At 45.3% G+C, this 12,256-nt stretch overlaps 1 protein-coding gene across 6 annotated transcripts in view; it reads left to right on the top strand.

Moving 5' to 3' along the window:
- The window catches only part of PPP2R2A (protein phosphatase 2 regulatory subunit Balpha), a 36,619-nt gene extending 24,363 nt beyond the window's left edge, over positions 1-12,256 (top strand). For all 6 annotated transcript variants that reach the window (XM_048928021.1, XM_048928022.1, XM_048928024.1 and 3 more), the window contains 8 exons: positions 4,523-4,620; positions 8,410-8,575; positions 8,930-9,042; positions 9,313-9,490; positions 9,749-9,913; positions 10,142-10,311; positions 10,837-10,928; positions 11,158-12,256. In XM_048928021.1, coding sequence (XP_048783978.1) covers positions 4,523-4,620; positions 8,410-8,575; positions 8,930-9,042; positions 9,313-9,490; positions 9,749-9,913; positions 10,142-10,311; positions 10,837-10,928; positions 11,158-11,437 — 1,262 coding nt within the window. In that variant the 3' untranslated portion in view covers positions 11,438-12,256. The remainder of the gene's footprint in view (positions 1-4,522; positions 4,621-8,409; positions 8,576-8,929; positions 9,043-9,312; positions 9,491-9,748; positions 9,914-10,141; positions 10,312-10,836; positions 10,929-11,157) is intronic.

Genomic DNA, 12,256 nt, shown 5'->3' with positions numbered 1-12,256 from the left:
AGTTGGAGGGTGCTGTGCCTTGGTAATGGCACAAAGTTGGTCCCACTTGAAAGCATTTTTAACACAGGAGGACTTTCTGGCTTGAGATGAAGGCAGCCTTGGCTCCCACCTTTTGATGCTGTGCAGGATTTCAGTTCTGTTCTTGTCCCATGTTGGCCTTATTTTAGTCAGTTTTTGGACCTCTTCATCTGCTTCTGTTTACCCAGCCACAGTGTCCTGCAGCTGCCTCTGAATTCACGTGTTACAGCACTAGGCATTCATTCCTGTCATTTTCTTGTAAGGTGAGCTGCCCAAAATAGCAGGAGTTGGTGTAACGAATATTGAGTGAAAATTCTGAACTCACAATTGCTGTCATCCCCTGGGGAACAAATCAGGCTTGTATTTTGGCTGTTTTCTTCTCAAGAATAACATAGCAAGAGGTGTCTGCTGCTGGTAAGAACTGCTTGGGGGCTTCTGGCATGGCTCCCTTTGGCACAGTGAGTTGTAAACGCTTAGTTTAACCATTACTAGAACTTGGAGATGAATGTCTTCTCTGCTTCTCCCACAAACACCTTGTTCAGGCTCCTTTGGCTCCAGGCAAGCTGGAGAGCTTCAGGTTCTTGTCTCCACATCTCTGAAGGAAAACCCGTGAAGCTGCTCCTCCTGAGACAAGAAGTGTTGTCTGCACCTCGTGGTACTTAACAGTTTTATTGGAACACTTCAAGTGAAGATGATGCCATCCATAAAAAGCTTAGAGCTGGCTGTAAAAATAAAGGTGATGTGCAGAAGAAAAGTAACTTTGGAAGCAGCTGCAGGAAATCAGCTTGTAGGTGCTGCATCAGGGAAAAACATCAGGCTTTGAGCACTCCTGAGAAAGCAGACTCTGTCCTGCTGCTGTGTGATGCTAGGTGACGGACCAGGAGCCTTCTTGCACTTCTGTAGCATGCTTAAGCTTGCTGGTTGAGTTTGGCAGTAGTGTGGTTTGCTTCTTGGAGGCAGGAATTCACCTGCACAGTGGTTCTATGTGGGGTTTGTAGCATTTCAGTCAGCACTGCACAGCCTTTTCTATTGGCAGTGTATGTGCCATGGCAGTAGTAAATGGACTTTGGGCTGTGTGTATTCTTCCTTTGCTTTCATGTGAATGAAAGCCATTATTTTGAAGTATTTAATGCTCTGCAGTGGTATTGAGAGTGTGAAGTGGGGCCAGTGAGAGCTGTGTTCATCCATGCGACGATGCAGTTATGAGCCCTGAGCTGTCTGTCCCACGTTACGCAAGCCAATAAACTCAGTGCAGGTTTGGAGGAGCGCGGTGGAGCGAAGGTATTTCTGTCCTGCTTCTTGGTCTTGTTAGAGAGGTGTCTTCATCCATGTGCTTGATGCTGTGCTGTAGCATTCCGAAATTGCAGCAGTTGAAATTGTCATCCTTCATCCTGGTGTCAGAGATGTCTTAGGATGCCTGGGGGGAGGAGAAGCACCCCTCGGGCTTTGGGTACTGCGTGTGTGCTGGTAACTCTGTGGAAGTCTTGTAGCATAGCGTGCTGAGGAGCTGTGGGATGTGGTTATCAGATAAGGGTGTGGTGGTTTCTTCTCTTTGACAGTCTGGTGTTTGAAGGGAGGGCGTTCAGGTGACATCAGCAGTAAACATGGAACGCATCTGTTTCCAAAAGCCATTGGTGTTGGTGCAGGGCGCCGATGCTGCTGCGCCCTCGGCTGTTTCCCCTTGGAGCTGTTGGTGTGGGGATGGTGTGAGAGCAGCGCTCTGTGTTTGCACGACTCCCACCTAGAGACAGCAACAAAAACAGCGTCACAGCAGGGAGCAGGCGGGGATCTGTTCGTGCTCTGCCCGTTGCAGCATCGAAAGACTTAAAGCAGCCCCACACGTAACTGCCACGGGAATTACAGTTACTGTTTGACATCGATTTTATCTGGCAGCGAGGGTGTTAATACAGATGAAAATACACAGGCAAATCGGTGCGCTGTGGAAGATGAAATGCTTCCCCTGTCAATTCTCAAACACTATTAAATCCACCCAGTTCAACACCAGTGCCTTGATGTCTGTCTCTGTCTTTGAGCAAGGTATGGCAATACGATAGTCGTAACGGTGAGTTATTGGATTTAAAATGCATGGTTGGTCGCTTTGCTCTTCAGCGCTGACTTTGGATTAATGTGCATCTGAGCCCTGCTTGGGGCTCCTGTGAGGCACCTTCTGCCTCCTTCCTTAGCACGTTTGCTGTGTCCTTGGAGCAGCCCAAGCTTGCGGTAAAGGCGCACAGAATTCTGTAGATGTATCTTGAGCTTAGAAAATTACTTTTCCTCTTGCAATTGCTGATAAAAGGAATGGATTTTTTCTGAATTAAATACTGTGTTTGGTCCACGTGCTTGCAAATATCTTCTGCATAGAACTGATCACGGGAGTCATGTCACGCCTGCTTTTGGAGGGCAGGGGATGCGAGCATTGCAAGTTTGCTGCTGGAGGTTGATGAGTCTACAGACAGCAGGAGTTGCATCAACTTGCAGATTGCTGATCTCAGGCTGGGATGATCTTAAATGCAAAAGGTGCATTTAAACTTTCAGGCTGTTCTTGCTATAGATTGTAAGGCTTTCAAACTTCAGGCTTTTGACCTTACAAAACTTTCTGGTAAGTTGCATCAAAAGAGAACTGGTGAATATGTTCTTAGATGTGTATGCTGGATTTCAAAGATAATTTTTGTTCTCCTTCCATGTGCACGTTTAAATCTGATGATAAAGTGCTGGATTATCAGTTTGAAGACTGGCGGTGTTGTTTCTGAACGCTTTTCAGAATGGTCATTGTTTGTAGACTCCTGTATTAAGAGGAGTTATTTTTCCTGATGTAATTGATGGCTCCCTTGGGGTCTCCTCCTGTCAAGGTTTGCATTGTGTGGTACAGTCAAATTTTGGTTGGTTTGCATTTTTCTGCATGCTGTCCAGATGTGAAAGGAAGATGCGGAATGGCACGTCTTCATTTAAGTGCTGTGCAGTCTCAAGTCCTACAGACATGAGAAAGCACTTCTTGTTCACAAGTATTGAATGAATGCAGTAGGCAGAAAACAAAGTGCGCTCAGGTCAGGGTTTTACACCGTGAGCGATGTGGGTCTCAGTTTACCTGCACACAGGTTTGTGTCACATCTGTGTTCTTAACGCAGTGCTCTTGAGAAAGTTCAGCCTGCTTCCACAGTGTCACACAACTGGCAGTGAAGACAGGCTCCTGTTGGTGCTTTGTGATGTGGCATGCTGCTGTGTGTTAGCAAACACAGCTGAGCTTCGTGCCAAGCTTCTGACTCTGCATCTTTTACCTTGGAGGATTTTGCAGTGGGGTTTGGCCTGCTTGTCTGGGCTGTTTGTTGTGCAGCTCCCAGATACGCAGGGTGCTTGGAGCTGCTGTGTAATGCAGTTATTAAAGAGCAGGTTGCTGATGTCCTCAGAGGCCACCGCCCGTGTGCTTAAGGCAGCTGGAGAATGATGTAAGTTTCATTTTGTTATTAAATAAGAGGAAAATCTTACGTGTTTCACTTCCTCAACGTGCTGCCTTAAGAGCTGTGAGCTGATGTTTAGCAGCAGCCTGCAGTTTGTAGAGCAGATTTTTTAACTCTAAGGCACGGAATGAAGAAACTGACCAGTAGGGAAGATGAACGTTGCTCGTCTGCCATGGACTGGCAAGGATGTGCAGCAGCCTGAATCGCACATGTGAAAAGCCTGGGGTACCTCCTTCTGCAGAAAGCTGGATTTAAGTAGTTTAATGCAGTGCAACGGCAGTCTGATGTTGTTCAAAAGATGGCCTGGGTTCTGGTTCTAGCACTGGAAAGTACTGTGGGGTGTTTGAGAGCTGGAAGTTGTGCTTGAGCTGGAAGGTTGTCCTTAACCCTTCAGTCTTCCTGCTTCACAAACAGATGAACTCAATGTTAGATACCACTTCTTTTGTCCACGTGTATCTGCCATTTAATTTTAGCACTCTACGTGAAAATAGGTGGTAATGTGGAGCTTGCTCATCCAGAAGAGGTATTCGGGTTTTTGAGTCATCGTGTTCAACTTGGATCCTGCTCTGGCTGTTTGTCCCTCATCCTTGCGTTCCTCACGTGCCCAGCTCCGGCTGTCCCCACCTGGCAGCTTTTCCCTGGGCTCTCTGAAGTGTGCAGTGCTCTGTCAAAGGCAGCTGGGCGGTCCGATGGGTGCTGCTTGTGTCCCTTGGTGGGAGTGGAGGAGATGTAGCAATGCAGGCATTGCCACAGGTTCTCACTGGTGTTACAGTGTACAGAAAATCTGTTTCTATGCTTACATTACTTTCCTAACAGAAAAGCAGCTCTGAGAAGTAACTGCGTAAATCCTGAACTCTCACTGATCTGGTTTCGAATGTAGAACCTCTCCAAAAAGCTTCCGTGCGTTTTGAGGAGCTCCTCGTTGTATTTCATACTTCAGTTGCTTTATTCACGTGGGCTGCTGTTGTTTTTTACCTACAGTCACAGCTTTCTTCGCCGTTTGGTGTGCAGAGGCACGATTAACCTGTGCCTTTGTTTTCCCTACGCAGCGGATATAATTTCTACGGTAGAATTTAACCATTCTGGAGAGCTGTTAGCAACAGGAGACAAAGGAGGGCGAGTCGTCATCTTTCAACAGGAGCAGGAGGTGAGTGCTCAGTTAAAGCAGATGTAACGTTTACCTCTGTTTCCATTTGCTCTTTTTAAAGGAAGGGTGTGTGCTGTTACAGCGTGCTCCATGGGCAGTGTTTGTGTAATAAATGACAAGAAGATAATGGAATTTAATTACTGAAAGCTGTGACAGCGTTAGCAACGTGTTGAATTTTAGGATTGTGGCCTCCAGCTGTAGTTCAGACATGGTTTAAAAGGAAGGGGAGGACGCGCAAAGACCCTGGGGAGGCTGAAATTCGTTGCCTTACAGTGCCCTGCTTGGCTGTGGTTATTATTTCAGATTTCACTGTAGTTGGGGAAATAAAAGTTGCCCTTAAATGTATTTGTAGCTGTGACCTAAGACGTCCTTTTCTGTTTTGATATCAGTCAGGTAAAATAGTTGAAGGCTCTGTCAACACTCATTTCTTACCAAGATCTAGGATTTCGTGCCAGTTAAAGTGTATCTCATGCAAGTCTTAGTGCCAGAGGGAATTCTTTAAACTGTTCGCTGCATCCCTCGTGCTGCTGTGGAACTGGAGGTATTTTTCCCATGTCTGCAGTAATTTTGTTCACATCTGAAGTTAGCTGCTGAACTGACCAGCTGCTCTCTTTTATGCAGAATGTTCAGGGTATGACTTAAAGTGCAGCCATGGGAAGCGTGGAAGGAAAGCAGACTTTAGTTTGACTCCTAGTTGATCTTAAACGCTGGTACTTAACAAATGTTTTCCCCTCAGAAGGTTTTTGTGGGTGGGTCTGCATTATTCTTTCTGAATATAAACAGCATGGGTTGCTGCACTCAATGCGTTTACTTCTGGTTTGATGCTGTAAAAATACTGACTGCAGCTTTTTGTCCCCCTGTGAGCTATGCTTTCTCTGATGCATCCCATCTCTGCGTCAGGTACAGAATTCCTCCATCTCTTCTTTTAGGATGTGAGCTTGTTTCTTTACATGTGTGCTTAAGCAGCTTTCAGATGTTTCTGCACAAGCGCTCTGTTTCTCTGAGACCTGAGTCAGAAAGCAGTGTCCAGCATAGACTTGCTTCTATTTTTCAGCAAATACTGCAAAATCTATTTGTTATTATCTGATTTTCAGAAAAAACAGCTCAGTAAATCTCTGGCATCTCTCTAATACTGGAAGTTAGTGTACCATGTTCAAATAAGCAGTCGGTATTTGCATATGAGCAATAATAAGGTTTGTTATTAATCTACCTGGCAAAGCAGTCTGCTTTTATCAAGGGAGATGACTAAATATTTTTCCTCTACTTATTGTTTTTGTGTGGAAATGCTAGGATGCAGGCTTGAAGCCACATCTTGTGTTGGCAAGTTTATGCAGCGCATAGCTGAGCTAATACTAAAATCAGAGATGAAAAACCTGCTAAAAATGGAATCCACTTAGTTATGTCTTGTATGTGAGAGATGACATTTTAAGGAGAATTGAGAACAAAGAAACCAACACCCCAACACAAAACCAACAAAAGCTCTCAGTACAGGGAGCCATAACCGAACTGCTCCGCATTGCAGAAGTGCGGGTTTGTTTCCATTTGATGCTTGTTCCGTTGGTCTTCTGGAGTTCTGGTGACAACTCCTGTGATGCCTGGAGGAGTCCCCACTCTTACCTTGAAAGTGGGAAAGCTGAAATGAAGTGTTTGATTTGAAGTCTGTAGTTGGAAGTCAACCTGATGAGAATTTACTGAAGGGAAAGAGAAGAAGGACTTGGAGCAAGGCGCTCTGCCATCTGGCTGCCTGGGAAGGTCGTGCTGCTGCTGCTGTCATCGCTCCATGCAGTTGCAGTTTAAACCGCAGTTCCCCAGCGAGTTGCTTTCTGCTGCAGGTACGGGGGCAGCTGGAGTGCAGTGACTGGATGAAGCTCTCTGGTCAGTTGGTGCCATCTAGTGGGGTGCTCCTGGCTGACTGACCTCTCTAAACTTTGGCCAGAGCTCGTGATGAATGCAGACCTGGTTTCCTTATTGTGTGCTTTGTAGGCAGGCACAAACTCTCGGGGTTTTAGCTTGCTGTGTACTCCACAGATTCTCTTACTTGAAAGTACTTGAAGGCTGAAGCAGCTAACTGGCAGGGCAGGTTGTATCCAAGACTGCCTACAAGGCTGGCTTTAGGTCTTTTGGTTGGACTGAAGTACCAGCTCTCACCAGGCTGCATCACAAACCATGCATACGGGAAGGCAGCCTCTGAAAGCAGGAGCTCTTGAGTTTCCCAGCCTTGTGCAACTTCGCCCACTGCTGAGCTGCTGCCATCTGTGGGCTGGAATGTGGCAGCCCTTCTGCGTAGTGAAGCAAGTGACTTTACATAACTCAGAGGAAATGAATGCTGTATCTAATTGAAACTGAAGGCGGAATCTGCGTAGGCAGCCTGCAATTGCCAAAATTGGAATTTCACATCAGGCACTTGGGCCAACACCTTCTTGTTTTGGTTTTAAGAGTGCCATGAGACGATCAGTTGGTTTAAATCTTGCTTCTAAATCCCAAGGGTGGATTTCACACATTGCTGATTCTACGTATTCTAGCTCTGTAGTTTTAACACAAGTGAGTCCAAGGGTGGATCAGTGTGGTGAGTGTGGAATGGAAGAGAAGGTTGCTGAGTCGTGGCCAGCGCTTCCTGACGCTCAGTAGGTTGACTTCAGAAGTTGCCATTGAATGCAGTGACCCTGCTTCATTTGTTAGGTGTAACTGGAACTTGGAACAAAGTTTCTTCTGTTCTCTGGGGTGGGAAGGCCAGTGTAACTGAGAGGTGTGGTACAATATTCTCATGCCAAGTCCCACTTCCAAGGCATTTTTGCCATTTTTTCTTTCTCACCCCCATGAGCATACTGGAAAAAAATTAAGAATTCCTGCCAACCATTTTAGGTAGGGCTGTGAGGCAAAAAACACTGCAGGGAATACGACTAATGTGGACTAGCTGGGATCTTATGGAGAAGCATGTTTTAGTGATATGTCAAGGGATTAAATGAATGGATGGACATGAGGTGCACAGGGGAAGTGAAGTCTGCAGCCAAGAACATCTCACAGGAAAGGCATCTGATGGTGCAGCCTCTTGGAAGGGGTGGAACAGGAAGGATTCCAGTTCTGGCAGACTGGAGGAAGCGTGAGGTTCCCTTCCTGCAGTGCAGTGTTAGAGCTAGAAGGCCCCAGTGCGAAACGCAGCTTTTAGAAAGGTGAGGAATTTCTTCAGGTTCGGAGACTTCTCAGTGCTCCAAGCGGTCCCACCGTCCTTAAAGGCCGGCTGCAGCTGTGAGTCGGATTAGCAAAGATGGATTTGTGAGAGAGGTTTTGGTTTTTTCCTTCAGAATGGGGAAAAACTTCTTAAAACAGTTGAAAACTTCAGGGAATGTGGACATCATTCAGCAGAGCTGCTTGTGGAGGTGAGATGTAGGAATGGTGCCAAACACGCTGATGGATTTGCCGTCCAGGCGGCTGTGTTTCTCATGAGGAAATGTCCTCCTCAAAGTGAAGGTGGGAAAACTAACGATGAGGGGCGATGGAGCTCTTGTCTCTGATCTGATGAAAGCCGATGGTCTTGCAGTAGAGATGATCCTTCTTCAGTCTGATCTGCAGGCTTGTTAAAATGAGGTGAACTTTACACCAAAGGATCCTTGCAGCAAATCTGACGCGGGCAGCGGCGGAGTGTAGAAATCTCATCCAGCCTTGTGTTAATTAGCAGGGTGCTAATTGTGAATGTTGCTGCATAAATATCGAGTTCTGGCTTCTCTCTGCAGCCTTGCGAAGCATTCTGTACGTTGCATACCTATCTTGATCGTTTAATTCTCTTTTTAGAACAAAACCCAGTCTCACAGTAGGGGAGAATACAATGTTTACAGTACCTTTCAAAGCCATGAACCAGAGTTTGACTACTTGAAAAGTTTAGAAATTGAAGAGAAGATCAACAAAATTAGGTGGTTACCCCAGAAAAATGCTGCTCAATTTTTATTGTCTACAAACGGTAAGTGATGGCTTAATATTAATCCTGCATGACCTGTTGTTGCACGGGCTGGCTGTTGGGGTGTGTGGAACTGTGGGAGTGCTTCATTTGTCACTCGTAGCAGTCAAAAAAAACTTGCTCTAACTTTCTGAAAAGAACAAACTGTGGAGGAGGTCTTTTTAATGCTGCTTATCCTGTCTTTTTTTCTTTGTGTAATTTTGAGACGAAGCAAAATTTATATCTAAATGAATTCCTTATCTCCAAGTAGTTCTGTCCTTTTGGTCTTGTTTGAAGGCTTTGTGTTAAAGAGCATCAGCTGTGAAGGCTGACGTCATTGCTAAGCTTTGATTCGCAGCCGTGGCTGTTTAATTTCAGATAAAACAATAAAGTTATGGAAAATCAGTGAAAGGGACAAGAGACCAGAGGGCTACAACCTGAAAGAGGAAGATGGGCGGTACAGGGATCCTACTACAGTCACAACACTACGGGTGAGTGCTGTCCTGCATGGGTTGGCCGTCGCCGTTTCCCCCTGTGGGCGGTGGGCGCGCGTTGGAGAGCTCGTTGTTCCTGAGCTCATGGGCGCCGCGCGGCTCGCTTCTCTGTGAGGCTCTGGGTGTCTCTGCTGGAGCTCTGTTTCTGTGCCTGCTGTTCTGCAGGCGCAGTTACTTAGATAATGTAGCGAGCTTCGGTGCATTGAAGGGCTGTGCTGCTGCTGCAGTGCATCTGCATTTGAACTTGCGCTGCTGTGTGTTTTGCAGGTGCCAGTATTCAGGCCCATGGACCTCATGGTTGAAGCTAGTCCACGAAGAATATTTGCCAATGCTCACACGTATCACATCAATTCCATCTCCATTAATAGTGACTATGAAACGTACCTATCTGCAGATGACCTGCGGATTAATTTGTGGCACCTAGAAATTACAGACAGAAGTTTTAGTATCTTTTTTGCATTGTTTTGTATGGCGTATGTATAAAAAAAGGCTTTTATTTCATGAGACGTTTGTGTAGCATGGCTTTGGCTCCAAAGAGTTGCTCTGCTTCCAGACTTCAAGCACAGTCTTCCTTTTGTATTTTTGTTGGCTTGTTTTAATTCTGCTTGGCTGTTTCAGATGTGTTTTGATGAATTGTTGAATACCTTTAAACTGAAAAATATGTTGTGGAAACTGGAGGAAATTCCTTAACAAAATGGTTTAGATATTGTAGATATTAAGCCTGCCAACATGGAAGAGCTGACAGAGGTGATAACAGCTGCAGAGTTCCACCCAAACAGCTGTAATACATTTGTATACAGCAGCAGTAAAGGAACAATTCGTCTCTGTGACATGAGAGCATCTGCCCTCTGTGACAGGCATTCGAAATGTAAGTTCTGGCCTGCAGTGTTTATCGCTTGTGGGCTGTGGTATCTTGCTGCTAGATGAAAGTAAGCACTCAGCAAGCATGCATTAAACTGTTAAACAGTGAACCGTGTTAAAATACGACATGGCGAGCGTCTCGTGCTTAAAAAACAGCCCCACACCTAACTGGGTGTATTTCTGTTGGGAGAGGTAGAAGCTTACCTCTTGAAATGCCTGCTTTATTTCCTTGCAGTGTTTGAAGAACCAGAAGATCCCAGCAACAGATCGTTTTTCTCTGAAATCATCTCTTCCATATCTGATGTCAAATTTAGCCATAGTGGTCGTTACATGATGACTAGAGATTATCTGTCGGTGAAGATCTGGGATTTAAATATGGAGAACAGACCTGTGGAAACATACCAGGTATTTGGTTGAAACACTGATGGACGTTGATGGTCTTACTGCTAGTCCAGCAGCTGTTAGCTGTGTCTGTAAGCGACTGGCCAGGCAGCATCTGTGAGGTGAGTGGGTGCCACACGTGCTTGAGGACTTTGCTGTTTGCAGGCTGATGGCAGGACCTCACACTGTGTGTTGGTGTGAAAGTCTCCCTCTTACACAGCGGCATTGCAGGAAGGGAAATGTCCAGCTGTGAGATAACTCGTCTCTTTTAGTCTTCGGTTGATTTCACAGTGTCCTGCTACCTCCTGAGGACATGGAGGTAAAACCTTTGCTTTGTAGGAAAGGTTTCCAGCTAGCGCTGACACTTGCTGAATTTCCAAGCTGTTTTATAAGAAAAACTGTTGAAGGGCTCCTCTTCATCATCCGCAGGGAGGTGATGGGTCACCAAAACAGGGCTTCTGGGAAGCAGCCAGGTTTGCCAGATGCTGTTCCAGAGGTTATTTTACAGGTTTGTCATGCTCAGTATTAACTGTTTCAACTCTTTCCCAGGTGCATGAATACCTCAGAAGTAAACTTTGTTCACTGTATGAAAACGATTGCATTTTTGACAAATTTGAATGCTGCTGGAACGGATCAGACAGGTAAGTTGGATGCTTCTCTGTATGCCAGGCTTTTCCAGGCTGTTATCAAAACAAGCAGACAGCCTGAAGCTTCAGATGTGTGTGAGATGAATGGACTCTAAGATACGTGTGTTAGCTGTTAATCAGCTGATCCCGTAGCACTGGATTGTTGGAATTGCCTTAGTTAAACAGGTGTAGTTGGGATGATTTTCAGTTGAACTTTCCCTCCTTTCCCCCACCTTCTCTGCAGCATCGTCATGACAGGATCTTACAACAACTTCTTCAGGATGTTTGACAGAAACACGAAACGCGACGTCACCTTGGAGGCGTCTCGGGAGAACAACAAACCCCGCACGGTTCTGAAGCCACGCAAAGTGTGTGCGAGCGGTAAGAGAAAGAAGGATGAGATCAGTGTTGACAGCTTAGACTTCAACAAGAAGATTCTACACACGGCCTGGCATCCCAAGGAAAACATCATTGCTGTAGCTACTACAAACAACTTGTATATATTTCAAGACAAAATGAATTAGGGTTGGCATTCCTAACTGAAGAGTCCACTTCCTGCATAGTTGAAATAGTTGAATCTAGCATTTGTACCTGTAAACGAAAGAGAATGAGAGGTCCATTATGGCACCCCTTTCCAGTGTTTAAAATGTGCCATATGACAACACACTTTTATAGCTACATGGAGAAAGCTCTGTTGATGTGTCACGGAGCTCTCCATGTCTGCTAGCCATTTAGGTGAGGATAGGGCACTTTTTAATTTAAATGACTACTTGCACCATCTTGCCTAATGGACTAGATTGGACTGTATCAACATCGGTTTACTCCACTTTTTATGCCTTCCATTGTGATGACGTCAAACACAGGGAAAGCCTTCAATCATGCTATGGGATTTAATTGTGTAACCTCATTACTGTATCATTTGTGGCCCCTTTTTTTTATTAAATACAGCTCATTCTTGCTGTGGCTTGTAGCATTCCTCCTTCTGGCTTCCTGGACTCCCCCTTTCCCTTTCATCCCCCTCCACCTCGCCCTGGTGGTGGTGTATAGAGGAAAAGAAACAAAAAACACAAAATAAAGCACATGAGATGGGTCCGTTTGGGGTCAGTGGTAAAGGGGGTCTGTGTTGCAACAAATGTTTTAATGAACAGTTGACTGTAATCACTCCTTGCCGTGTCTGGCACCAAGAAAAAGAGAGAAAATAAGGAGAAAAAAAAAAACTACTGAATAAAAGTGACAAAGAATGGAGAATCTGTTTTCTTTTTTTAATCTACCTCTTTATACAAATACTCTGTGTTTTACCTTAGATGCATGAAAATAAATGATGTTTTTTGTAATGATTTTAA

Source organism: Lagopus muta, chromosome 27, assembly GCF_023343835.1.
Source record: "Lagopus muta isolate bLagMut1 chromosome 27, bLagMut1 primary, whole genome shotgun sequence".
Lineage (NCBI taxonomy): Eukaryota > Metazoa > Chordata > Aves > Galliformes > Phasianidae > Lagopus > Lagopus muta.
Note: the sequence above shows the minus strand (reverse complement) of the source record. Positions and strands in the feature narration are given on the sequence as shown.